Consider the following 27,540-nt stretch of genomic DNA (forward strand, 5'->3'; position numbering starts at 1 on the left):
AACTTTGGGGAGTGGGGAAGAGTTTGGATAGATGTCACCTTAAGACAATTAATTTGTGTTTTAAGGTCACTTGAGATAATTTCTCACTATATGTTTATATCATCAATTTGGTGCTTAGTTGGGTTAATTTGCTTCATTTTGCTTTCACTTTTTATGGGTTACTTTTATGTTTCTAATTATGTAGAATATTTACGTAGTTCCAAATTCAAATCTATAAAACAAGTTGTATTCAAAGAATTTCGGCTTCTATCCCTGTCCCCTATACCCTGTTTCCTGCCTCACAGGTAGTTTTGGGTTTATCTTTTCACTTTGTAAATATAAGTGTGTGAGTGGTGTGTTTATAAAAATATATCCCCACCCCCCATGTCTCTTCCATTTTCTCTTAAAAAAAAGAGAAGTGGAAGCTCTACACACATTTTGGATTCTGGACAAAATTTGAAGGCAGCACAGACAGTGTTTTCTGAGAGATTGAATGTGAGATATGAGAACAGGGTCATGGTCAGTACCCTGGGGCATGGCCTCATCAGCTGGGAATGGAATCATCTGTCCAGGTGGGCCTGGCTAGCCTTACTCATCCTCGCAGACTCTGTTCAGCTATCCTTGCCCTCAGGTGCTCTCCGCTGGGTTCCAGTGATACCCAGTGCATAACATTGTCCTTTCCTCACAGTATATAGTTTTTTGTGTATGTTTGCCTGAGCAGCTTGAGGGCAGGGACATGGTTTCTTCTGTTTTCCCACCACCTGCCACAGAGCCTTTTACACAGTAGGAGCTTAGTAAATACATGAATAAAAGACTAGGCCGGGCCCACACTAGGTTCTTTTACAGGCATTTATCTCTGATCTTCAGAATAACCCCATAAGGTAGATACTGTTATCCCATTTTACAGATGAAGAAACTGAGGTTCAGAAAGGTTTAGGCGGCTTTATCTAAAGAAACAGCTAGTAAATTGCTGAGCTAGAGTTTGGACCCAGGTCTCTCTGATGCCAAAAGAACACAGTCCCAACTGTTGTCTAGGTAATTTCATTCAACAAATGGTTGTGGGAGACTGTCCACATTTTGCCTTTATTAACTGTGTGACCTCAGCAAGTAAGACAGCCTCTCTATATCTGTTTCCACACCTACAAAATATAAGATAGCAGTAATACGTACCTCATAGAGTTGTAAAGCATTTAGAACAATGCCTGGTACAGAGTAGGCTCTCAAATATGAGCCTATTTTAGTTACTGTTTGTCATTTTTAGTAGCGGAATACTGGAGTACTCTTACTGCCACTGTGTCCACAGCTCTGTGCTCTGCACTGTGTATGCAGTCTTGTCTAACCCACCCAGCTTGCCTTCAAGGAGCTTACAGTTATAAAGGCAAGATGTAGATGTTTAAAGGTTACAAAAAAAGGGCAGCCAGGGAGAGATCAGTCCCTTTGAGATTAATGCCAAGTACAGAGAAAGAGCACAGAAGGAGCTTGCAGCTGGCCAGCCTATTACATAACAGCCCTCACCAGCTCTTCCTGGACAGAAATAGAAAACAGAAGCCATGATGGAGATTGGGATGCTTTTTGTTTGACCAGTGCCACCCTTCAGTGGCAGTTTTAACTTCAGCTCCATGTCCAATTTGGTGGGGCTCCTACCAGTGCCTTGCCCTGTAGCACAAACCACAATTTAATAATCACGTTTTAGGGAGTCTGTGAATCATGGAGTCTCCGGTGTTATGGGACCTTAGGGAGCAGCTAATTCTACCTCCTCATTTTACAGAGGAAGAGGCTTTGCCCAGAGGGGGAAAGCCGTCTGCTTCAGGGTACACTGGAATTTGGAACTGAACTCCTTTGGTTACTCTCATGAGTCGGATAATACAGATTCCCAAATGCCTGGACTCATGCCTGGGAGGGAGTGGACTCAAGTGTGTAGGTGTGTGGGGAGAAGAGACGTTGGCTCTACTCACGTGCTGCCCCCCACCATCCTGGGCGAGTCCAGGCTTCTACACTTGTGACAGTGGCTGCTGAGGGAAGAATTGGGTGTCTCGGATGTAGGCATTTCTGTTTTGTTTTGTTTTTTTTTTTTTAAGAGGGAAGGATTATTTATTTATTTATTTATTTATTTATATATTTATTTTTGGCTGTGTTGGGTCTTCGTTTCGTGCGAGGGCTTCCTCTAGTTGCGGCAAGCAGAGGCCACTCTTCATCGCGGTGTGGGGGCCACTCTTCATCGCGGTGCGGGGGCCGCTCTTCATTGCGGTGCGCGGGCCTTTCACTATCGCTGCCTCACTTGTTGCGGAGCACAAGCTCCAGACGCGCAGGCTCAGTAGTTGTGGCTCACGGGCCTAGTTGCTCCGCGGCATGTGGGATCTTCCCAGACCAGGGCTCGAACCCGTGTCCCCTGCATTGGCAGGCAGATTCTCCACCACTGCGCCACCAGGGAAGCCCACGTAGGCATTTCTTGTGTCTCATTTATATTGGGCAAGGTCATCTTGGGGCTCTTTCAGGGGTACAGCCACCCATGTGCTTTGGCAATTGCACTGACACCTCTGCTCTTCTCTCTAACGGAGAAATGAAGAATAGGATGGTGGGAGGGCATGGGATTTAGGGCCAGGCAAACCTGCTTTGTGTCTCACCCTGCTGTTCGTTAGATACGTGACCTCTGCTGCCGTCGCTGGGATGCTTGTACACGTGACTGGTGAACAGGAGGATCAAAATCTGAGCAGCTGCTGACCCTAAAGAGGGCCTGTGCCTGTCGGGTGGGTGGGACTGGGCAGCAAGAAGAGACAAATTTAGGAAAGAGCATCTTTTGTTTTTTTTAAACTGAAATGTATTTGACATATAACAGTATATAAATGTAAGGTGTACGACAGGTTGATTAGATACGTTTATATGTTGTAATATGATCACCGTTATAGCATTACTTAGCACCTCTATCACGTCACGTAATTATCATTTCTTTTTTGTGGTTGAAATAATGAAGATCTAGTCTCTTAGCAGGTTTGATGGTTATAATACAATAATGTTGTCTGTGTTCGCTATACTGTGCATTAGATCACTAGGACTTATTTACTGCTCATTGCAAGTCGTACCTTTAAACCTCAGTCCTATACCCCCATCCTCCAGACCCTGGTAATCACCATTTCACTCTCTGTTTTTACAAGTTTGGCTTTTTTAGATTCCGCATATAAAGAGCCTCTGAAGGCGCTGCCCCCATCCCGGTGCAAGACCACCTAGTCTGCACAAGGGACCATGAGCGGAACTGGGCCTCGCTTTCCTTGCCTGCCTGCTAAAGACTCAGCATGTAGTTTTCATTCATTTGTGCCTTCCCAGCAGGTGATGTTTAGAGGTTTCCCCTTCTTAGGCTCTGGTCTTAAAAATATCCTTACATCATATACAGAGCAGACATCACGGGACCTGGCTTCTCTACTCCGGCAGTGCTTGCTGGTTTGATTGTTTCCCTTTATGTTTTAAGCTTTTAACTAATATGTAAAATGTCATGAGAAGATCACAGTCTTTGGAGGGAGACAGATCTGGGGAAGAGCCCTGGCTGTGTGACTGTATCTGTGTCTTGGGTCCTCAGTTTGCTCATCTGTAGATGGGGGATGATAGAGTTTACTTGGCAACGTGATTGTGAGGATCAAATGAGACAGTGGATTTAAAGCCTGGAGTCCCAGTTCCCAGCAATCAGAAGGTGAGTAATGAATGATAACCACTGCCATTATTACCAGGCAGCACTTCAAAGCAATTGCAGTTGGTTTAAGAGTGAAGTGGTGCTCTTGGTTTCTCGGCAGATTTAATTCCATTTGATTTCAGCGTCCTATTTTGGACTGTTTATACCTTGGTAGGCAACCTGCTGGGTGCTTGGTACAGACGTAAATTAAGCACTGTCTCTGTTCTCACTAAGCTTTTCTTGCACATTAATTTGTCTATTTGAAGCTTCCGACAAAAGCATTCCCACACCCCTCCCAATAATTCTAAATAACTCTGTTCTGTTGAAGGTTAGTTTGGCCCTCAAGGCTTTTGGGATTTGAGGACGACTCACCTTCCTAATTTTGTCTCCCACCCTCTCTAACACACTCTCTACATCCTCCCAATTCCTTGAGGAAACAGCATGATATCCTGGTTCCAGTATGTTGTATAATCAATGCCTTAGACACGTTGCACACCATCCTTCCTTGTCTATAGTGAAGAGTGTGATACCCATTCAGTGTTGGGTGAGGATTCATGCCTGTAAGTCTTGGTTCTGAGAGCGGGTAGCCTCACACGGACTAGACTGAAGGAAAGAGAAGAGACATACTGGAATCTGCATCTGTCAAATGGCAAGGAGAGGCAGAAGCTGCCTTGAACGCAGGGAGGCCCTGGGTGCACGGTGATTTGTCTGTGCCGTCTGTGGTGCCATTTCTGCAGCTTGCAGAAGAGAAGCCACACAGCTCTTTCCTGTTCCCCTCCTCCCCTCCAAGCTCCTTATAATAGTAGATGATGGCAAATATGGGATGATGATAATGGCTACTTCTTATTGAGCACTTGTGTATGTGTGTGTGTGTAAATATATATATATATATATATATTTTTAGTTAACAATTATCTCAAAACTGAGCCTCTAAGAGGTTACATGGCACCCTTGAGCATGGAGAAGACAGGAAGGTGGCTGAAATGGTGGTGGTGGCCCCTCCAAAGCATGACTGATGGTTGGGGAGCTAGTATGCCAGGGGAACAAAATCTGTCTCCTCAGCAACACCCAATGTTTGGCTTTGTTGTCATTGGTGCGTTCCAGTTATCTTCATGTGGGTGAAGAAACAGGTCTCAGAAAATTTAATCCAGCTGGCCGTTCTATGCCCAGAATTCAGTGAAGTCCATGATTTCCAATTAATGGGCCTTCATGCCAAGATTGAGGTCATATCATTAATCTTGCTTTTATTTTAGGATTTCCACTGTCATGATTTACAGTGCGGCCCAGCCAGTCGTGTCAGGATTATTGGAGCATAATTAAGCCAGAGAGACAGCCAGACCAGCGAGTTAACATGGAGCCAGGGAGGGACCCCCTTCCTTTGCTTGGTAAGCCTGCCTCAGGCAGCATGGGGCCGCATGTGAGGATTTTCATCTGAGGACCATTTCCTGCATGTCTGATCTCTGTGCAATTCAAATCCCCATACGATAAAAAAACTCCAGACAAGGAAAGGATTTCAGAGTCCCAGTTGGTGATCCATTGTGTACAATGTTCTAGTTAATTCAGTGCCACCACATACACCTCCACGTCAAGTTACCATTTACTAAGTGGTAAATGTAACAGTGTGCTTTTTACAGATGGTGGATTTAATCTTTGTGATGATTCTGTGAGGGAGGTATCATAGGCTTTCTCTTTGCATGGGGTTATACAGATAGTAAGTGGCCTTTCCACTGAATGGATGGAAGAATTTGGCAGTTCCTAGATGCAGACCATTCCCAAGTGCCTGTTTCCTTCCCTTTCTTGTGGTTGTTCTGCTCAGGATGATCTCCTCCACTTTCCCAAAGGAGAGTAAGAATATAGGCATGTATAGGAAAATACTCTTTATGATTGCCTTCCAGGTGACAGATGTTTATCTGTCATTATCTTGTTTAAACCCTACCGCGTACATGGAAGGAAGATACTATCTGCCCCCATTTTACAGTTGAGGAAACGGAGGCTTAGATTAATTAGCCTGCCCATTGATATGCAGGTAGGAAGGAAGGAAGGTCAGTGTCATTAATCCAGGTCTGCTTATTTGCAAAGCCTAGGTCCTTTCAATTACATCATGCTGGTACCAAATGCTTCTTCTCTTTTCTCTGGTTTTCCAGCAGTGCTTATTGTTGAGTTGAGACTCTTTGGGACAAGTAACACGTGGAGGGGCATTTTTTGAGTGGAGGGGGTCTGAAGAGAGGCTAGAAACCAACCTACTACCCAGCAAGTAAAGGTATGCCCTTGAGCTTTGGCTCACATCTGCTATGTGCCTAGGCCAGACCCAGGTGTCTCCCATCATTGCCTTTGATTAAATTTGCTCGGTGTTTGGTTTTTCCATGTGAGAGGGTACTGGTGAGGCCTTTATGAGAATGTCTCCCAGACAAGTCCATGCCAGAAGCTTTGTCCTGAGACCAGTGAAATGAGGAGTTGAGGGTTCTTTCTGCACTTTGGTAGCAGGTTTTCCTCCGATTGCTTGCTGTGGGGTTTGGTTTTGTTTCGTGGTTGTTTTTTGTCTCAGGAGTCACTTTCAGAGTATTTCCACATCCCCTGTTTAGTTAGCATTTAGGTGTATCCTCACTCGGAGTTCACTGATCCGCACTGAGCATTTTTATGCTCCGCACGACTTACTCCAGAGACAGCGCATCAGAGATTCCTACTAATACATTTATCTGATGATTAGATGCCGAAGGTACTGCCTTGAAATTCCCTTCAGGTGTCCTCGGATGGAATTCTGGCTTTTGAAATGTGTCCTGAAGTGTGTGTGTGTGTGTGTGTGTGTGTGTGTGTGTGTGTGCGTGTGTGTGTGTGCGTGTGCGTGTGTGCGCGCGCGCGCGCGCGCGCGCGCGCTATCCCTGGGGAATTCCACTTGTCTGAGGCAGCATTAATCTGCTCTGTGAAGGGCTTCTTAGAAATCTGCTGATAACTGTTTTTTGTCATTTGTTATGTCAGTGTGAGGACCAAATCCAACAGGCAGTTATACAGAGAGCAGGCAAGAGTTCTTTACTCTTTTGCTTGACCTTCAGACCTTCTGGGATCCGGGGACTACTCAACTTCCCAGGCTCACTTCCCTCCTTTCTCTAACACACCCTCTGCCTCCTCCCAATTCCCTGAAGAAACAGCATGATATCCTGGTTGCAGTATGCACTATAGTCGGTCTCTTAGACAAATTATTTACCATCTCAGTGTCCCTTTCCTCCCTCTCCATTTAGTGGAGACTGTAAAACCCATCTCTCAGTTTTCTTAGCCTGGTCCCCAGAACAGTTGTAACTGGTGCTCAGGTGTGGTTCTTTTCCTTCTTATGTATGTCCTTGACTTGTTGGTCTCTTGGTCTGTGCTTTCTCTCTTCCCTCAGCCTGATATGTCCTTCAGCCTATTTCTACCCAAACTGCAATTCAAATACCACCTCTTCCATAAAGCCTTCCTCTTTCCTACTTCCAGCAACCTGCATCCCTCTCCTCAAGCTGGAAATAAGCTCCTCCGAACTCCTGTTCACTTTATATGCACGTATATATATAATAATACTTGGCAAGTCTGAGCAAGAGAAAAGCAGTTAACAATTACGGTGCAGCTCTGTGAGAGATTTAGAGAAAAAATATTCATGACTCGGAAGACTGCTTTTCACTGTTAAGTGGGAAAAATGGCAGGTCCAAACTATATATAGTATGATCTTATTTTTGTGTACCTGTGCATAGAACACATAATATATATGTGTGCATGTGTGCACAAAAACACAGAACTAAAAATGCGAGGATGTACCTTTCTCCAAAACGTTAACAGTGGTCACCCTTGTTTGTTTCTTGTTTTATTTTCTTCTCTGTTTTAATTCCATTTTCTTTGGTTTTAGTGGACCTCACGTGCAGAGAAGTGACTTAATCATACTGCTTTGCAGTCTTTACGTTGCACAGGCCACTCTCTGGTTTTATCCTAGATTTTCTTTTTTTCTCCTTTCATCCCCCATCCTTTCCTCTTTTCTATTTGCTTTCTTCCTAATGTTCTTGATGGGTGTCCTTAGATGTGCCCAGATTTTCCATATTAAATATGAATGACCTCTGCAGTATATATATTATTCTATAATAAAATACATATTGTATAATGTTATATAATAAAATATATAAAAATAATATATATAACATATACACATATATAATATATATATACTGTATTTTAATCTGAACAAAAACCTTTTTTACAGTAGAAACTGGAATGCATATTTGTTTAGTACTTCCTTTCCCCCTTTCCTTCCCTCTCTCAACTTCACAGTCACACACACACACACACACACACACACAAATGAAGATATCTTGACCAGTTGTACCCTCAGATCTAAAATTCTAGAATTCTTTATTATATCTGTTTGTTGATGCCTGTCTTGAGCTCTGTGATACATGGCTATACATAGCGTTTTCTCTGAATTGTCTCAAGTAATTGAGCCAGGTTCCTAGTTCTTAGCACAGCACAGAGCTTTAGGAGAGAATGGCTGTGGCAATGGGGACAGCCTTATGGGAACATGGATGGTAATTCGTGGTGATTCCTGCATTTGTCTTGTCTTCCCCCACTCTGGACTCTATTGGTGAGTATGGCAAGAGGGACTCAGGCTTTGGAGTTAGTGCTTTGTGTGTGTGTGTGTATGTGTACACCCGTACATATATATGTGAATACTTATTGAAGGTTTACATTTTAAATATGTGTAGTTTATTATATGTCAATTTTATATATGTCAGTAGAGCTGTATTTTAGAAAAGTTAATCATATTACTGCTTTGTGGAGAATGATTTGGTCTTCGTAGTGTATCTGTGTGAGGCATGGGAATATGTTACTAATATCCCGTTGAGTTTTGAAGTGTTATGAGCCTGGGTTGCTTCCTCTCAAGATTCAAGCAGAACTTCCACCTCTGTGGTTGAAGGTACCCGACTGTGACTGACAAAATGAAAAAAGCACGGGTCTTGGCATCATATAGGCATTTGTATATCCTAGCTAAGAAGCCTTGTGTGAATGAATCTGCCTCTTTGAGGCCCACTTGCCTTATCTGAAAAATAAGAGCAAAAATATCTGTCAGTTTTACTGTGTGGGGTATTGTATGTTCCTAGCATGATGCTTAGCATGTAGTAAGGCTCCTCTGGCATAATGGCGTATGTGCAGCATATGTGTGTGTATATAGTATACATACATCTACTCTGAGCTTGTAAACAACAAACAATATCCGTCCATGACAGTTGCTGCTCGTTTGGAGAGCAGCGGTGGGATCTTTCTCTCAGAAGTCTGCTACAGTGGCAGCTCTAGAATTGCCATCTAGGAGTCGCTAAGAGAGGACAGTCTTATTGGAAGGAGGGAGGGTGAGAGACTCCTCGTAGAACTTCATTTGCATAACAAACAGTGCTTTCCTAAGATTCTCGTGTATCTGGGAGTTGTTTGGGAGGACTATTAGAGTTCTCAGTCACCTTTTGAAGCCTCTGTTGCCTCCCCTCTCCCCATTAAATAGAACCAAAATGGTGAAAAGAAGATTTTTGCTTGATTTTTTTCTTGGTAGTATTCTTTCAACAGGGCTTCAGTTCTTTGCTATCTCTGTCCTCTGATGGACAGAGTCAGATAACACTGAGGGCATTTTCTCTGTTCCAGGCCACAAGACTAGTCATTAGCGGGAGATGTCATGGTCCATTTAATGCAATTAAAGCCCTGACCTTTTGGTTAAAGAAAAGAGGAAAAAAATGTGATGGTCCCTCACTTCCTGGAGTTGAGAGGCCATGTGGTAGGCAGAAACTTCTCTGTTTCTTCAGAATTCCACTGAGTTCTGATCTCGTTAGATTTGATCATTATTATTTCATAAGGGGGAACCTCACCCAGAGGCTTTCAGAGAGAAAGGGACAGACATGAATGGAATCCTTCCCCCGTGTACACTTTCAGAGAGAAAGGTACAGACACGAATGGAATCCCTCCCGCTAGCACCAAAAAGGCATCGGGATGAACGAGCCACCGGTGGATTGCGAGGGCTACCCCCGGGCAGACGTGGACCTGTACCGAGTCCGAACCGCAAGGCACAACATCGTCTGCTTGCAGAACGATCACAAGGCGTTGATGAAGCAGGTGGAGGAGGCCCTGCACCAACTGCATGCTCGCGACAAGGAGAAGCAGGCCCGCGACCTGGCCGAGGCCTGCAGGGAGGCCATGAGCCATGGCCTGGGCCAGAGCCAGGACCTCAGCCCCGCTCAGGCCTTCGCCATAGTGAACAGCATCAGCCCCGGCTCGCCTGCCAGCATCGCAGGTCTGCAAGTGGATGACGAGATAGTGGAGTTTGGCTCTGTGAACACCCAAAACTTCCAGTCGCTGCAGAACATTGGCAGTGTGGTCCAGCACAGTGAGGGGAAGCCCCTGAATGTGACAGTGATCCGCAGAGGGGAGAAATACCAGCTTAGACTCGTGCCAACACGCTGGGCGGGAAAAGGACTGCTGGGCTGCAACATTATTCCTTTGCAAAGATGATTGTCCCTGGGGAACAGAAACAGGAAAGCATATTCCCTTGCCCCAGACTTGGGTCTAGTGGGCATTTCCTCCTTCTCTTCTCTTCCTGAAGCTCAAGGATCTGGAAGAGGCTGGGAGCCTGAACTTCTAGGTGGTGGAAATGCTGTGGCCTCCCAGTGTGATCTCTTGGGATTAACGCATTGTTAAAAACTTGATTTGTGTTCAGCATCTTCTGCAAATTAGGTCATGGCCCTAAATGGGAATCCTCTGGATTGTGAGCAAGTGGGAGGGAGTTATTCTGGTAGGTGCTGATGTGACTTTATTCTTCTAGAAATTTTGTTTTTTCCCCCCAAATAAACAGTTTTACAGTGTTGATATGACCATGTTATCACCTCAACTGAATTTCCTGTGAACTTCTCAAACCAAAGCTCAGATGGGAGTTAGATCAGCCTCATAGAAAGTTGGGCAGAACAAACTAACAATTGTACTGAAGTCAAGATTTGACCAACAACATCTCTGGGACATCATCCTTTAGTGAATGGGGGTTCCAAACGCTCAGGCTGCACCTGCGTTTGCACTGCAGCAGTGCTGCTCTGGATACAGGATAATTGAATCTCCTGGCCCTGCCCTCGGATCAGCACTTTTGTAGACTGCTAAGGTGTGTTGACATTGCTGATGGGAACCAGCAGTGTGTGCAGAGCTGTCTTCTTGCAAATGCTGATCCCTCCTTCCTTCCTTTTATTTTCTCTCTTTAACATGGCAAAGTGAGTTTCAGTGATTCCTAGTGCCTCCGTGTTTTACTTTTTTTCTCTCTTCACCGTATCGCAGTATTTTATTTCCACAGTTCTTGCAGACCACTTTCTGTTTCACAGGGCATCTGGCACATTCTACTGAGGCATGCTTGGGTTCCTCAGGACTGGATTTGCTTGGCTTAGATACAGATACCAGCTCGCCCTGACGGGAGTCAGTACTGTGTGTGTTTCCAGCCATGGGTGCTCATGCTTGACTGGAAAGCCTTCCTGTTGAGTGTCTGCCCCCAAACACCATGTACTCTAGCTGAATATCCACGTGGATTTCCCCCCTTGTAGCCACAGACGTGCTGTGTTTACCAGTGTTTGCTGTTTAAATTGTTTTTCTAATTCCACGTGTTTTCCAATCTTTTATAAGCCCTAGGCTATAGTAAACACAGCTTGTCCCCCCCAAAAAAAAAAATAAGGGGGAACCTATTTGTTTGGCCCAAGTGTTGGAGAGTAAAGATCTCCTAGACAGATCTGTTTCCCCGGCACATCATGAGTACTTAAGATATTTATTGAATCAAAGTAAGCAATATCCATGTATTGTTTTATATGAGAATTTACTGTGTAGAATTTGGATTGACAACTGTAGCCTGACTTCAGTGATCCGTGAAGGAACAAAATGTGTTACATCCATTTAGCTGGAGTTTCCCTAGCACTACCAGCCTGTTCGCGACCACTGTGCCTTGCCTTTATTCTACCAAAGTCAATTTTGGTCTCAGTTTGGTCTTCACTTTGACTCTATTTCTCATTCTTTCTACTCTTACCGTTCTTTTTAAATATCTTGGATCCTTTCGGAAAAGAGGAGCTAGAGATGGTTACTTAATTAGCTCCTCTTATCTGTCTGAGTATAAAAACTGCAGGCAGCAAATATAACCAGCTCTTGTTGAGTTTCATGAAATCTCCATCTCTTAGGCAAGCATGCTCAGTGGGTGCTGGATGATACAGTGCTACAATCAGAAATTCAGAGAAATGTGAGGAGACAGTGAAAGCATCTGGTTATATTTGCTGCCTACAGTTAGGCCAAGACCAAGTCTCTCCCAAGGTTGATCTGTTTGGTCTTCCTTGCCGCCTCTGCCATCTTCTCTCTGATTCTTATATTCTGCAGCAGCCCAGTTTCATGTGCATTTATTGAGTGTTGCCTGTGTGCCAGGTATTGTGCTAAGGTATGGCACAATACCTTTTAGGAAGGTATGAGGAAGCATGAAACATTGTTCCTGTTATTGAAGACGCAGAGTTGCTGGGATTAAGGTGGGTGGGTCAGACCCATGCACAAATAATTCTGTGTCTGTCAGACTGCTCCACATCCTAGGATGGAGGTGCAAAGTGAGGTGAGAGAATGGGGACAGGAGAGATAAAGTTCTTAAGAAAGACTTCAGGATGGGGAGGTGAGTAAGAGCAGAGGCTTTGGATCCAGCCAAACGTAGATTCACTCTCATTCTGCCATGACTGTCACTAAACTTTACCAAAGCCTCCGTTTCCTCAGTGGGACACCCAAGGGCCACTGTGCTTAGTGTGAGGGTCTAATTTAGTAGCGTGTGGAAACTACTTAGCAGAGTGCCTAGTCTAGAGTATGTGCTTAACAGATGACATTTTTACAATGATGATACAGTCTCAAAGAATTTTAGAACTGGAAGGGACTTAGGGAATCATCTAAATTCATTCCCCTGTTTCTATCTTCTTTGAGACCCTGAGTCTGTGATTCTGTTATGGCCACATTGCTCAGGAAGGAGCTGGGGTTGCTCCTCCCATCAAAGTCCTAAAAGTGGGTAAAGAAATACTGTACATACTAATTTGATGGTATCAAGAGTGATAATAAAATATTTAAAAACTGTCCTGATAATACAATTTAATGTATAAATATATATAAAATATAAAGTGTAGTCCCTTTTATTCTCTAAGCAAGCAAATACACACATGCACATATAATCGTTTACTATGAGGTAATATTTATAGCACACATTATTTATCATGCTGATGTCCCTCTTTTTTTGTTGAGTTGGGACATTCTCTAGAGTATCCTTGTCACTAGCTAAATGATCCCCATTTCCAAGTGATGGTTTGATGTAGGGAATGGCATCAGATCCTTCCAGCAACATCCCTGTGAAGTTGACTCTCTCAGAGGCCCCGGCACCTTATTCCAGCTCAAGAAGGACTGAGTGTGTTATTGACTTGTCAGGGCTGTGATACACTTTGAGGGTCCTTCGTGGTTTGGACCCTCAAAGCCAGAACCATTGGCACCACCTGCTTTGTGGCCTGTACCTGCCAGCGCTGAGTGCCTTTGGAGCTGCTGGTGGACGCAGCACACACCCAGGCCTCTGCCCCCAGGGTCTGTTGAGCAGCTGCCAGACTGGTCCATGTCTTGGGCCACTGCTATGCAATGTCATCAAGTGACTTGTAGTTTTTGTAGCTCAAATTATGTGCCAAATAGTACAGAACTATTTCAGTATTTCAAAAGCCAGTATCCGTGAATCTGTGTGAACCTGAATATTAGTCGTGCAAAGAGCACATAATCGTTCTCCATATTGGGTACCAGATCTCTTCAAGATGGGAAGAGGAAACCCCAAAGCTATAAAGAGGTTCACCTCTGTTAAACACTCGTGATTCTGAACTATCAGAAGTGAAGAATTTACATGTGCTGTAGCGGAAGCTCCAGAAAGAGATTCTGTCCTTGTCGCACACGTCCCTATTGTCTGTCTTCATCAACTCTGAAACTGAACAGCATGGCCTTTTTTTTTTTTTTTTTTTTTGCTGAGGCTGCCTAACTCTGCTGGAGACAGCATTTTCATGGCTTTATTCTTTTCATTCCCCAGAGCCACCTTGTAGCTATCATTTATTAAGTGTGCACAACACACCAGGCACTGTGCTAAGAGTTTATAGAACTTTGTCTTATATAATCCTCACTGCAATCCTATGTGAGATTCTATTGAAGCTTCCAATTTAAAGATAAGGATATCAAGACCTTGATCGGTTACTTAACTTTGCTAGGCTATATCTCCAGCTGGTAGCAGAAGTTGAATCTGAACCCCATATTTTGACTTAAACCCCGTAATTTGACTGTGGAGGCTTTGTCCCATGCCTAACCTCTTGTTTGGCATAGGGAGTGTCAATTTTTTCACTTAAATTTTTTTTTTTCTGTGAAATTGTTGTCTTTAATATAATACAACAACTCATTTACATGAGAGCTGAATTTCTAAGAATTAAAATAAAAATTCCTGACTGTTTTAGAAAATCTTACTACTTAAAAATCATGTTGACATACATGATCTCGTTTGATCCCTTTAACACCTTTTGACATGTAGAAAAGTTTTTTTCTTAACTTGTTCCAATTTATAAAGGGAGAAGCAGCCTTAAAGGAGTTAAATATCATGCTTAGGTTCACACAGATTTTAAGTGAAAAAACTAAGTCTCCAGTCTAAGGCCTGTCTCCCCAGAGTCCATCCTCTTTTCTCTAAGCTTCCCTGAACTGGGATGAATTGGGAATGAGGTGTAAGCAGTCTTTGATGTTAGAAGCCAAGGTAGTGGGCTTTTCCATGATATATCTAGTTGTTATCCCCATGTTATCCGTTTCTTGAATTGCGGGAAGCCAAGAGCTGGAAAATCTGCTATAAACAAGGATGATGAAGCCTTCAGTGGCGATGACACTGGTTCTTTGTCCCCTGCCAAGTGTTGTGGAGAAGAAATAGTATTTTCCTAGTATAGGGTCGAATGGTACATCTCTGCAAGGTCCCTTTAGTTTTGGGAATTTCTATCCTGCAATTGCCAACTTGGTAGAATCCAGGAACGGACATTTGTAGCTTTATGACACTTAAATAACTGCAGAGGAAAATGCCTTACTGGTGAAAAAGAACATGAATATGAAGAGATCGTGATGCCAAAATTCAGATTATCAGTTATCCCCCATACAGGCTGATCCTGAACACTATGGAATAATAACTCATAATTACTAGAACTGAATGACAGAGACTTTCCAGGAATGGGAAAGCTGACGCTCTGTGGAGATGTCTTTGTGGAGGCCCAGAGGACCCACTGAGGTGGGCTGATGTCCCAAGAGCTTTAACTGTTGCCAAGAGTCCTTTGCCCCCTTTTCCCTGTTCTTAACGTACTGGATTATTTTACCAGAGCTGAGGCAGTTACTACCACGATGAAGCAGGGTCTCAGGTCTTAGAAAAAGTCAAGTACTGAAAAGATATTCCTGGCAAGTTCCCAGCCTGCTTGGAGTTAAAGATCCACACAGAGCTACTCAAGGGCTTATGGGCAACATCTACCTACATCTCGTAGGCTGGGCTGAGAAACCGTTGTGACTGTGAACTATGATGACTTATGTACAGAGAAGGGAGGCCTCTACAACTATTGAGGAAGGACAAATTGAATTTTAATGGCATATCACTTGGCTGTTGTCTTTATTTTACATAACATACTTTTAATTACAAACCTAATGAATGTAAATTACAGAAAGTTTAGAAATTACAATCCAACAACAAAAAATCACTTATCATTCTCCCACTTAGATATTATTGCTGTAATTATTTTGAAAATGTACCAGCTAAGAGCCTGGACTCTGGAGCAGCCAGCCTGCCTGGGTACAAATCCTGGCTTAGTAACTGTGGGACCTGGGGCGAGTCACTGATGCGTCTTTGCTTCAGTTTCCGCATGTGGAAAATGGAGAGAGCAATGGTATCTCCTTCACAGGGTGGTTGTGAAGATTAAATACTACCCAGAAAGAATTGAGATTGGTACCTGATACACGGTCGGCATTCAGTACGTTTGAATTGCTGTTATGTTTGTTTTGTGTTCATTGAATCATCTGAATTCTTTCTCTAAACTCAAATATTTTTCTTTTGCAAAAGTTAGATTGTACTGTGCATGTTTGTATGCTCTTTATCTTTCACTGAGCCTTTTGTTGTGAGCATCTGTATTCTTCTACAAAGTGATTTTAATAGCTAATTTAATAGCTAATGGCTAATTACATTGTTAGAGGTAATCAATTGTGCATCCTTTATTGTCTCTCGCCATTGTAAGCAGTACCTCAATGAACATCTTTTTGGATAAATATTTACATACCTTGTTTTTCTTTTGATGACAGTACTTTATGGGGGAGCATCCTTTCTTAGATGTTACCAAGTGAAATTATATGCAGCCTAGGATGCCATGAGCATATGTATTGTATAAGCAGTGGGAGCATATGTGGGGAATGACCCCGGTGCGTTATGGACTTCCCAAGGCAAGGCTTTTGTCAATATCTTCCTTCTTCTTTCACAATGCTTCTCATGGTGTTTTGTCCACAGCTAACAGATCAATAAGATGTTTATGAAAAGTAGCCACATGTACTTTTCTTATATTTCTAGTTACATTGAGGCAGTTAAGACCATCCTTAACATTTTGCTGGTCTTCTTAAAAATACATTTTTTTATTCCAAACAACAGTCGAATCATTTCAAATATTTTTTGGACTGAAGCTTAATATAAGTAAATGAGCAAGCAGCTAACTAACAGCCCAGTGGGAAACAGATTCTCTCCCAGGAGATACAAATTTTATGTGACTCTGTGAGTGAGAACAGGTCAAGTCATATCCATGGTGAGTTCCCATGACTTGGGAGAGATAGGATGCTATTTCTAGTTTCCTAAACATTAGGAATTCCAAGAAACACTTGTTGATTACATCCTTAGAAATGACACAGGGGGCAGAGTGCAGTTCTCTGGTGCTTATCTTCGGTGGGCTTAGATTTTAAAATGACAAGACGTCACAGAACAAGCTTCTACCTGGAGCCTTAGCGGCACAGACCTGGACGCTTTCTCCTTGGGTGGCATTCTCAGGCTGTCTCAACTCTGACCTGCCCAACTCCCACCTTCTTAGACCTTCAAATCCCCAAAGACCCTTTATAAGTACAGGGTGTGTTCCTAGCACTTGGTGCCATTTTAGCCGAAGCATTTAGAAAAGTGTCAGAGCTGGCAAGATTTGGATTCCTAAGAATGCAAAATCTTTCAAGCATCTAGTGCAAGGATTAGAAAACTTCTTCTGTAAAGGGCCAGATAGTAAGTACTTTAGACTTTGTGGACCATAAGGTCTCTGTCACAACTATTCAACTCGGCCATGGTAGCGTGAAAGAAGCCATAGACAATATGTAAATGAATGAGTGTAGCTGTATTCTAGTAAAACTTTACTTATAGACGTTGAAATTTGACCTTCATGTAGTTTTCACTTTGTTAAACATTATTCTTCTTTTGACTTTTTTCAATCATTTAAAAACGTGAAAGCCATTCTTATTTCACAGACTATATAAAAATAGGCAGCAGACTGGATTTGGCCCATGGGCTGTAGTTTGTCGACCCCTGATCTACCAGTCATTGTTTTTCTTCTGCATATCACTCTCTGACTGCACCGTTTCCCTCTTTGTTGTGTCATTTTTTTGAAGTCTTTCTGCCCTTTCTCTCAGCAAGCTGAGGCTCCAATATCCTTTTGAGAATCTGTGCTTCTGACATTCATGTAGCTCATTAAGGAGAGTCAGAACACCCACCTAAAAGAACCATTAAGGCAAAATCAGATAGCGCCCCTCTTCTCTTTTTTTGTGTCCTGGCTAGTTTGACATATAATCTGGGTATATGGAGGTTGCAGACTTTGTAACCCTGGCAAATGGCTCTGGTTTCTGCCGGATTCCAAGGCTCTAATGAATAGAGCATGCAGCCTGAGTGATGGTGAGAGTCTGATTTTTAGATAATCAAGGATATTTATATCTTTAAATAGGTTGGTGCCTTGGAGTGCTGTTCCAGCATGAAATTGAGAGTCAGAGAGAGGTCTGGATAATCAGTTTGGTGTCATCTCTTAGAACAGTAATGTATCAGAAGGGTGTTCAGGCTCGGGATGGAAATGAGGAGTTATAAGCATATGTTGCTCTATCCTTGCTGTATTTAAAATGAAAACACGATACAGATTTTTATACGTGGATGTGTTTAAAGGGAAATAATATGCCCTATGTCATAGGGAAACAGAACACAAGAGAACATTCTCAAATCTGTAGCTGTAGCCCTGGTCTGTGCAGCTGCTCTTCAGACAAGCTCCTGGCAATTATTTAGGGCTGCGAAGCAGTGTGGGTGACAGAGGCTTGGCTGCCTGCGTAATGAGATTGGTTTGGTTGGTCTGACAGATGCAGTGATTTATGAGAGTGCTTGTTGGGAGGACACCTGCTGCTGAGAGCCCCAGATGAATGGCATACGTGTGGGAGCTGGAGGAGAGCAAGGGATAGGAGAGGGACGGTTGTGTGTAAGGCAGGTAAGGATTGTCCTGATTACAGCCGTGAGAATTGTGGGCTAATATGGAGCTGTGGAATAGCGTGAAATGGAGACGCAGTGTAGGCTTGGGAATTGTACAGACCTGAGTTTGAATCCCTGGCTCTACCGCTTGTTAGCTGAGATCTTAGGTGAGTTGCTTCCCTTCTTTGAGCCTCCATTTCTTCACCTATAAAATGGGGATTTTCCCCATTTTATTTCCCAGAACGTGAAATTGTACTAACATAAAAGTCCAAGTGGGGTTTCTGGTGCATGGGAGAGCTCAGTAAGTGGTAGACGTTATCAGTGTTTGTCCGTGTGTCTATTCATTTGTTTATTCACCTGCATCGATTGTTCTTTGTAATTTCTTTTTTTTAAATTAATTAATTGATTATTTATTTATTTATTTTTGCTGTGTTGGGTCTTCGTTTCTGTGCGAGGGCTTTCTCCAGCTGCGGCAAGCGGGGGCCAGTCTTCATCGCGGTGCGCGGGCCTCTCACTGTCGTGGCCTCTCTTGTTGCGGAGCACAGGCTCCAGACGTGCCGGCTCAGTAAGCTGTGGCTCATGGGCCTAGTTGCTCTGCGGCATGTGGGATCCTCCCAGACCAGGGCTCGAACCCGTGTACCCTGCATTAGCAGGCAGATTCTCAACCACTGTGCCACCAGGGAAGCCCCTGTAATTTCTAATAGAGCCTTGTTTTCAAATAGATGCCTAATGGTGACTTAGGCATCAAAAGCTCTTGTGATCAGGGTGTAAGTACATAACAGTCAACATGTATTTATAGGTATATGTATGAACATCTAAACGGCTCATAGAAGTTTAGTAGATACGTGAAGTATGATTTAAAGAACAGCTGCCTGGCCAGTAAGCACAATAAAAAATACTTCACCTTACTAATAATTGGGGGAAACCACAATTAAGACCAAGAGGAGATACTGTCTCATTCACCAGATTGGTATAAATGTGAGAGTCTGACAATACCAAGTATTAAGGAGAATGTAGAGTGATGGAGCTCATATGCACTACTAGTGGGAGTTTAAGCTGATACAGCTACTTTGGAAAATGATGTGTTAATATCTAGAAATTTGAAGATGTGTGTATCCCATCTCCAAGCAGATTTCCACTCCTAGGCATAACCTAGAGAGATCTCTCACATGTAATCAAGCCAATGTGTTCATCACCACATTGTTTGTTATAGGAAATAATCTTAGTATCCATCAATGGGCTAATGGATGCATACTTTAAGTGAGCTAAAGGTGCATGTGGTATCAGCATAGAAGAATTTTAAATAATGATGCATGAAAAAAAATAAAGTTGCAAACAGCCATTTATATATAGTTTGAAAGTGTGAAAAACAATATTAATGTATTGCCTGTGGATACCTACATATGAAATAAAAGTTTAAAGAAATTATTTGGAATGATAAATATTAAATTCAAGATAGTATTAGGAGAAGAAAGAGGGATATGGTTGTAAAGGTTGCGTAGGGCCCAGATCCCAACTCTGCCCTTGACTTAACAGCTGTATACACTTAGACAAGTTGCTTAACCTCTGTGCCTCAGTTTTTTGATGTATAAAATGGAAAAATAATATTATCTACCTCATAGGTATGCTGTGAGGGTGAAATGAGTGAGCATAGGTAAAATGTTTAGAATAATACCTAGCAAATAGTAAGTGCTATATAAGCGTTAGCAATTCAGGTTCTAATTACATGAGTATTTTTTATTATTCTCTGTTTATTTTTTTAAATGTTAAACATGGCAGTTTTTAACAATGTATAAATGTTTCAGTATTCTAAAAGATAAAGACTATATGTAGCATAACTACAGTATAATTAGTACACCTAAAATTAACAATAAATCCTCAACATCAAATACCCAGTTAATTGTTCAAATTCCAATTGCCCATAAATGTCATTAACATTTTATAGTTTCTTTGGGTTAAGTTCCATGCATTATACTTTATTGATTTATCTTTTAAGACATTTTAATCTACAAATTCCTCCTCCAACTTTCCTTTTTCTGCAATTAATTTTTTAGCTTTATTGAGGTATATCTGGTATATAAAAATCGCACACATTTAATGTATACATCTTGATGAGTTTAGACATATGCATATACTCATCATACTATCACAACGTCCAAAAAGTTTCTTGTGTTCTTTTGTGTGGCTTGTTTTTTTGTTTTTTGTTTTCTGGTTTTGTTTTGTAAGAACACTTAACATGAGATCCATCTTCTTTAGTTTGTTTGTTTTTAAATTTTCTCTCCAGACTTTCCACAAACACATTTAACCATTGTCCACATGCATGCATCTACCTGTCACTTAAAATAACTGATCCGGTTGGAACATAGATATGTACCCCCCTTGTCCTGAGGAAAGCACGGAAGGAAGCTTATTGAGCAACAGAGTCAAAGTTATAGAGGTTTGCTCTTGTAAGCTAAATAAGTTCCTGTGTTCTACTGTACCTGAGATCCAGGGATCTATCCTCCTAACATATTTTGAAGTATAGAACAAATACTGCAATTTTCTAAAAAGAAGAGATGTCATTCTTGCCCTTTGTCATCAAAGAGTTGAAAAGTGAACAAAGATTTAAAAATATCATCAACATAGGAATTTCAGAGTGTGGCATAATAATAGTATAGCTGCAATCTATTAACACCTAAATGTAGTAGGTACTGTGCTTAAGTACTGTGCTTAAGATACACTCATTTTATGTTTCCCTATGAAGTAGGCACTATTTTTGATCCCTGTTTTACAGTCAGGAATCTTTCTTCCTGCCAGAACCCAGGTAAGAGTGACCCATGCTCTTGACTGCCAGTCTGTACAGCCTCCCTGGCTGTTGTTTACATTAGCTTCCTCTACACAGATTCCTACTTCCTTCCTGTATCAGTCTTTATAAGCTAAGTTATGTTATGGTAATGAACAGTCCTAAAATGGGAATGGGGTAGCTTATAATAATAAAGGGTTATTCTTCATTCATGGTACATATTCATCCAGGGTCAGCTGAGAGCTCTGCCACAAGCTCTTTACTCTGGGAGCCAGGAGTCCTGGACAGACTAGCCACAATCTCAGACCTTGCGGGTTGCTATGGAGAGAGAGAGAGAGAGAGAGAGAGAATATATGGGAATGAGAACTATGGATAATCTCACCCGAACAGTTAAATGCTCCAGACTGAGAGAGACACACAACATTTCCACTCACATATTATAAACGAGAGCGCTGGTTTTCAAACAGGGCTAATTTTGCCAACGTCTAGGGACATTTTTGGCTGTCATAGCTGGAGAAGGGGGGGGTGCTACCTAGTCACCAGAGGTCATAGATGCTGCTAAACGCCCTACAATGCACAGGACAATCCACCCCCTCCCCCCGCCAGCCACCACAACACACATATAGCAAAGAAGGTTTTGGCCCCAAGGTCAATAGTGCCAAGGTTGAGAGGCTCTGGACTAGAGCCAGTCACAAAGAGCCAGAAAGTACAATTTTATCAAACTGTCAGGGAGGAGAACCTGACATACTTGACAAATAACACCAGTGACCACTATGCATACTCAAGCTTAAAAGCTGTTATAAAGGCCCTTCAGAAAATACTTTCCCAGGATGGAAGTGAACTATTACTTTGCGAGATAGCCATAGAAGGAGTCTTCTAACACAGTTAACTCCATTGAACGCCAGAGGAGGCCCCTGGACTCACTTCTCAGCTGACCGCTGCTCTCCCTCAGCACTGCCTGAAAGAAGTATAGTGCAGGCCACATACACAATTTAAAATTTTCTAGTCTCCACGTTAAAAAAGTAAAAAAGAACAGGTGAAATTAATTTAATAGTATAATCTATTTAATTCAGTATATCCAAAATATTATCATTTTAAATGTAATCATTATAAAAAATAGTGTATGAGATATTTTACATTTTTTGCACTTTGACACTTTGATACTCACAGCATGTCTCAATTCAGACTAACCACATTTCCAGCGCTCAGTTGGCACATGTGGTTACAGTACTGGATGTGCAGCTCTGGAGGTTTCTGTTCTGGAACTTGGTGAGGGGCTTTCCTTGGTCTTCTCTGAGGACCAGCAGTACTGCTGTCTATAACCCAGAGTCAGTAAGTTCTGGAAGCATGACATAACTTGCAGGAATATCTGTCCCAGACTCCCAAAGACGGTCTGCATATGTTTCAGGAACAAAGAGGGATTGGTTTCCTGTGTAGTCTGTGCTATTACCTCTTTTTCTGATTTTCACTGGCAGGTGCCTCGTCTCCAGACATGGAGCCCAGCTATGGGGGAGGTCTCTTTGACATGGTGAAAGGAGGTGCAGGGAGGCTCTTTAGTAACCTAAAGGACAACTTGAAAGACACCCTCAAAGACACGTCTTCCAGAGTTATACAATCTGTTACCAGGTATGTGCGTCCTTCCCCATTAAGTTAATGGACTCCGTGCCCCCAAAGGATCTGCTTACCTGCTAACTGCTTGCCTGGCTCAAAGACTATCAATTTTGTGATGCAACTGCATGGGATCTGATTGACTAGGAATGCCATTGAAGCCGCAAAGTTGAGTCCTTCGGAAGCTACAGGCATAGGCTGGGAGGACTCGGCTCCTTGGTACATTAGAGGATAGTGGTTGCCATCCCTGGCTTTCGAATCCAGCATCCTGAATTCTAATGCAGTATCTGCCCTTGTTAACCTAAGGCAAATTAATTAACCTCTCTGAGCTTTACTTTGATACCCTGGTAAGATTTATGTCTTTAGGTGGTTTGAGAATTAAATGAGACAATAATGCACATGCAATCCAAATAAGCAATACTTATGGATTGTAATCAAAACAGAATTTTGTTTTCGTATCTTAATAGCCCTTTAAAATTTATTTACTGGGAGAAGTTTCTACCCTTCTACTGTATGAAACTTTTATAAGCAGGCCATATGAATTCTTTTTTTATTCTTAGGAATTAGAAAGTTCTAGGGTCACTTTAAGTTAAAATATGTGGTTTTATTTAAATCAGAAATTCAAATGTGAAGTGCAACATATTAATCAACATTTTAATTTTTTTCAACAGTAATTGTATCCTTTACCTTCAATCCCCAACTAGCACCTGGTAGGCAAAACAAAGGGTCCTTTGTTCTTTCTCCATCACTTCCTCCCCTACCCCCTAGCTGCATGCCCTGTTTGGAGTGGTAGATGTGTGCTCCTGAGGGTGTGGGCTGTCGTCTGTCAACAGTGCTTCCTTGTTAGGGGGAAGGCCTGAAGGGAAGTCAGAATATAGCTACTGGATGGAAATGTCCCAGGTCATGATGTGCAAGTGATTGAGAGAGAGAAATCGTGGGATATTTGGATCATTTTAATGAGTGCCGTTTCCTGTCTTGCTTTTAGCTACACAAAGGGAGATTTAGACTTCACTTATGTTACCTCCAGAATTATTGGTAAGTTTCTCATGTTTATTAACTGCCCAATAGCTCAGCTTTCAATGGCTGCCCATCGCGACAGCGGACCTGTTTAACCTATTTTTTTTCTGTATGACCCTTCTTCCAGTGATGTCCTTTCCTCTGGACAGTGTTGACATAGGATTCAGAAATCAGGTTGATGACATTCGAAGCTTTTTGGATTCCAGACATCTTGACCACTACACGGTGTACAATCTGTCGCCCAAGTCTTATCGAACTGCCAAGTTTCATAGCAGGGTAAGGAATTTTAGCCCTGATCACAAGGTTGAAGACATAACGGTATTTTCCCCCTTAAGAACTATCCTCAAAGCCTTTGCCTTTAAGCACATGGAGCAGAAAAACTATATACTCTGGACACTTCTCTATCCACAAAATTTTTATTAGGCTGTTACAAGATATTCTGAAGCTTTTCCTTGGGTGAGGATATTTGTAGGAAAGTTTCTCTGTCAATAAGGTACCATCTAATTGAGGGCCTCAAATCAGCTGTGGCTGGTTGCTCAGTTGTTAGGGCACGTTGCTATGCGGCTCAGTGGAGATTGACTGCTGCGTAGGGCAGTTGGAGACCCTTATGCTGGAGCACTAATGATGCCTTTCACCCTTCCTTATTGCTGCTTTGGCATCACGATGAGGCAGTGTGGCTAAACCAGTAGAAGCACACCAATATTAATGGAAATAGCTTTCTGACATTAGGTAAAGGTATGTGTTTCATAAGTGAGGTATAGCACATAAACAGTCCACACTGTAGGTTTGGCGATACTATTGCTAATACTTATAGCAGTGAGAGCAGCAGCAACATTTTTAGAGCATTTACAGTGTGCCAGGAACTTTACATGCAATATCTCATTAATTCTCTCAACGGTCCTCTGAAGCAGATGGAGAAACTGAGGCACAGAGAGGTAAGGTAACTTGCCCAAGACTACAGGCATGTGTTCTTAGCCATTACTCTGGGCTGACAGTATTACCTGGAAACCTGGATTATCCTCTTAAGGAGCTTTTAGAACTAGGCAGAGAAATAGTTCTAGTTTCAGGCTAGTTAAGGAGCTGTGAGAGCTGGCTTTGGTTTGAATCTGATGTTAAGCCTGATATTTCTGGCCACTGAATTCTTGATTTACTCACTAAAATCAGGCTTTTTCTCTCTCAGGAACATTTTCAAAAATCTTGACTTAGCCTTTAGATATGATTGGTTCTTCAGCTACATCTGGATTTATTAATAAATAGAAAGGGGTTTTACACATTGGACCCTTTAAAAGTGAAACTTGATTTCAAATATGCAAAATGATAGCTGGTTGTGTGTACTCTGTATCGAGGATCTCAGCTTTGATGCCAGAACACATTTTGCTCCAAATTTTAGTTGCCATTAATAATCTCTGGGTGTCAGTTTCCTGATCAGTAAAAACTAGAAGAGAGTCTGTATGCTCTCTTAGACCACTTCCTGCCCTAATGTTCCGTAAGATAAGGGAGAATTTTGTGAAGGATTCTCTTTTCCCAGAGTGTTTCCAAAATAGGCAAGAGGTAACCCAGTGGTTCTCAAACTTCAGTGTACATCAGAATGTCCTAGAGGGCTTGTTAAACACCTGGGCCTGGCACTTCTGGTTCAGCAGAGGGGTGTGGTGAGAATCTGCATTGCTAACAACTTCCTGGGTGCTACTTCTACTGTTGCCCTGGGAGCCACTCTCTGAGAAGCACTGATAAAACCATTCTCAAGTGGTTTCGTCCAAATTCCCATTCTATAACGGAGATTTTAAATGCAGCTCTTTAATCTTCCCTGTAGTTAACTGCCCTTCCACCTCTTATTCCATCTATTACCTAATTCAGAACAAGTGAATTAGCATCCAACAAAAATGTGGGTAGCTATTTTATTTCTAATTCAGATGCAAATATTTTGAATTGATTTTTTCTTGTTTGGAGACTCAGTGCCATCATTTTCTTTCTTTCTTTTTTTCTGATTTGTTTTTTATTGAAGCATAGTTGATTTACAGTGCTGTGCCAATCTCTGCTCTACAGCAAAGTGACTGAGTGATACACATAGTGCCATCATTTTCATAACTGAAGGACCATGGAACATCCTGTATAATATTTCATAGAAATTTTATTGAATCTTGAAATATTTGTGATAATCTGAAAAATTTTCCCTCTGGAAGTAAATAAAGATATAATATCATTATAGAAGCATTCATGCATATAAAGGTATCTCTTATATGTATGTATGATTTATAAAAGCAAGCTCTTTTATAAAGATATTTAAAGAAAGGCATCAATTAGTGTAACTACATATTTTGTGACCAGACTTAACAGTCTTACCAAAGAAACCAGGAATTGCATATGGAACATCTGCCCCAGACTGCTCTCACTTGCCCTAGAAGAGCAGGGAACACATTTATTTTATTTGCTACCTGGAACGGTGCCTGGCATGGCTAAGAAATGTCTCTCAGAAGAATGAATGTGCCAAGAATTGTTGAACACATAGATATCAAATAAAAATTTGATTCTTGGGACTTCCCTGGGGGTGCAGTGGTTACGAATCCGCCTGCCAGTGCAGGGGACATGGGTTCAATCCCTGGTCTGGGAAGATCCCACATGCCGTGGAACAACTAAGCCCGTATATCGCAACTACTGAGGCTGCGCTCTATAGCCCACAAGCCACAACTACTGAGCCCGCGCGCCACAGCTACTGAAGCCTGCGCGCCCTAGAGCCCACGTGCCGCAACTACTGAGCCCACATTCCGCAACTGCTGAAGCCTGCGTGCTGCATCTACTGAAGCCCGCACGCCTAGAGCCTATGCTCTGCAACAAGAGAAGCCACCGCAATGAGAAACCTGCGCACCGCAACAAAGAGTAGCCCCTGCTCGCCACAACTAGAGAAAGCCCGTGCACAGCAACAAAGACCCAACGCAGCCAAAAATAAAATTAATTAATTAATTAACTAAAAAAAGTTTGATTCTTATTCTCAAGGCACTTAAGCCTAGTTGGAGAGAGAAGTCAGGACGTTCTGAAGACAATAATATTTACAGTACCTACTGAGGGAGTTTAGTGAAGGGAGACAACAGTGAGAGCTGGACCTTGACGCATGAGTCTTGTCTAGGTGAAGGCGGTGGGGTTATTTCTTCTCCATGCAGATTGTAGTCTGTGTCTTACCAGGCTCCGCATGCTCTGGCCTCTGTGCCTCTCTAGCTCATCTTTCACGGTTCTCCACTGCCTGAGAACAATGCTCCCACCAGGGGAGACACACCGTCTCTTTGCATGAGCTGCTCCCACTCCCTGAAAGACCATGCATGCCACACCCCCAGCCCTTCTTTGTTGGCCAAATTTCCCTAAGGGGAGGATTTCCACATGCCACAAGGCTTTTCCAATTCTTTCCCCTAAAATGCAGGATTGCACTGCACCTTTAGTCCTTTATAGATAGTCCCAGAACTCTGCGGACTGGAAGAGGACCCTCTGACCTAGCTCCCTCAACCCTCAGTTGCATCTTAGAAGGACAGTCCCACAGCCTTAGTATTTTCATCTTAGCTCTGTTTTTGATGTGGCTACATCTCTTTTCAAGTTCCGAGTCCTTTCTCCTCCCAGCACTAACACCGCAAATCGATTTGCATCCCACTGTTGCGTGACTTAGAAAAGTGTTCTTGGTTCTCATCTTCCAGTCCTGGAGGCTCAAAATCATTTTCTCCTCCTTCCAGACCAGTGGAGCGCTAGGTCTGCAGTTAAATCTTATTTTAATAAATGTAGACGGCCAAGGCTTCTATAAATACCACTGTTGGAAAAGACCAAACACAAGACTGGTTTTATTTATAGACTCACAGGAGTCCAAATGTGTCTATGCCTTGAACCCTGAACTCAGTCATTTTACCTTTTTATTATGTGACGTGTGTTTGGAGATAAAGATGATGGTGACAGAGACAGGCTGTTTCCAGGAAGATTTTACTTTGCTGA

The 27,540-nt window shown here is 42.4% G+C and overlaps 1 protein-coding gene and 1 pseudogene across 2 annotated transcripts in view; both read left to right on the top strand.

Moving 5' to 3' along the window:
• The window catches only part of DNAJC6 (DnaJ heat shock protein family (Hsp40) member C6), a 158,020-nt gene that overhangs the window by 87,720 nt on the left and 42,760 nt on the right, over positions 1 to 27,540 (top strand). For both annotated transcript variants that reach the window (XM_068538001.1, XM_068538000.1), the window contains 3 exons: positions 22,425 to 22,575; positions 23,543 to 23,592; positions 23,702 to 23,850. In XM_068538001.1, coding sequence (XP_068394102.1) covers positions 22,425 to 22,575; positions 23,543 to 23,592; positions 23,702 to 23,850 — 350 coding nt within the window. The remainder of the gene's footprint in view (positions 1 to 22,424; positions 22,576 to 23,542; positions 23,593 to 23,701; positions 23,851 to 27,540) is intronic.
• On the top strand, positions 9,616 to 10,498 carry LOC137761098 (26S proteasome non-ATPase regulatory subunit 9 pseudogene; annotated as a pseudogene).

This window comes from Eschrichtius robustus, chromosome 3, assembly GCF_028021215.1.
Source record: "Eschrichtius robustus isolate mEscRob2 chromosome 3, mEscRob2.pri, whole genome shotgun sequence".
Taxonomy (NCBI): Eukaryota; Metazoa; Chordata; class Mammalia; order Artiodactyla; family Eschrichtiidae; genus Eschrichtius; species Eschrichtius robustus.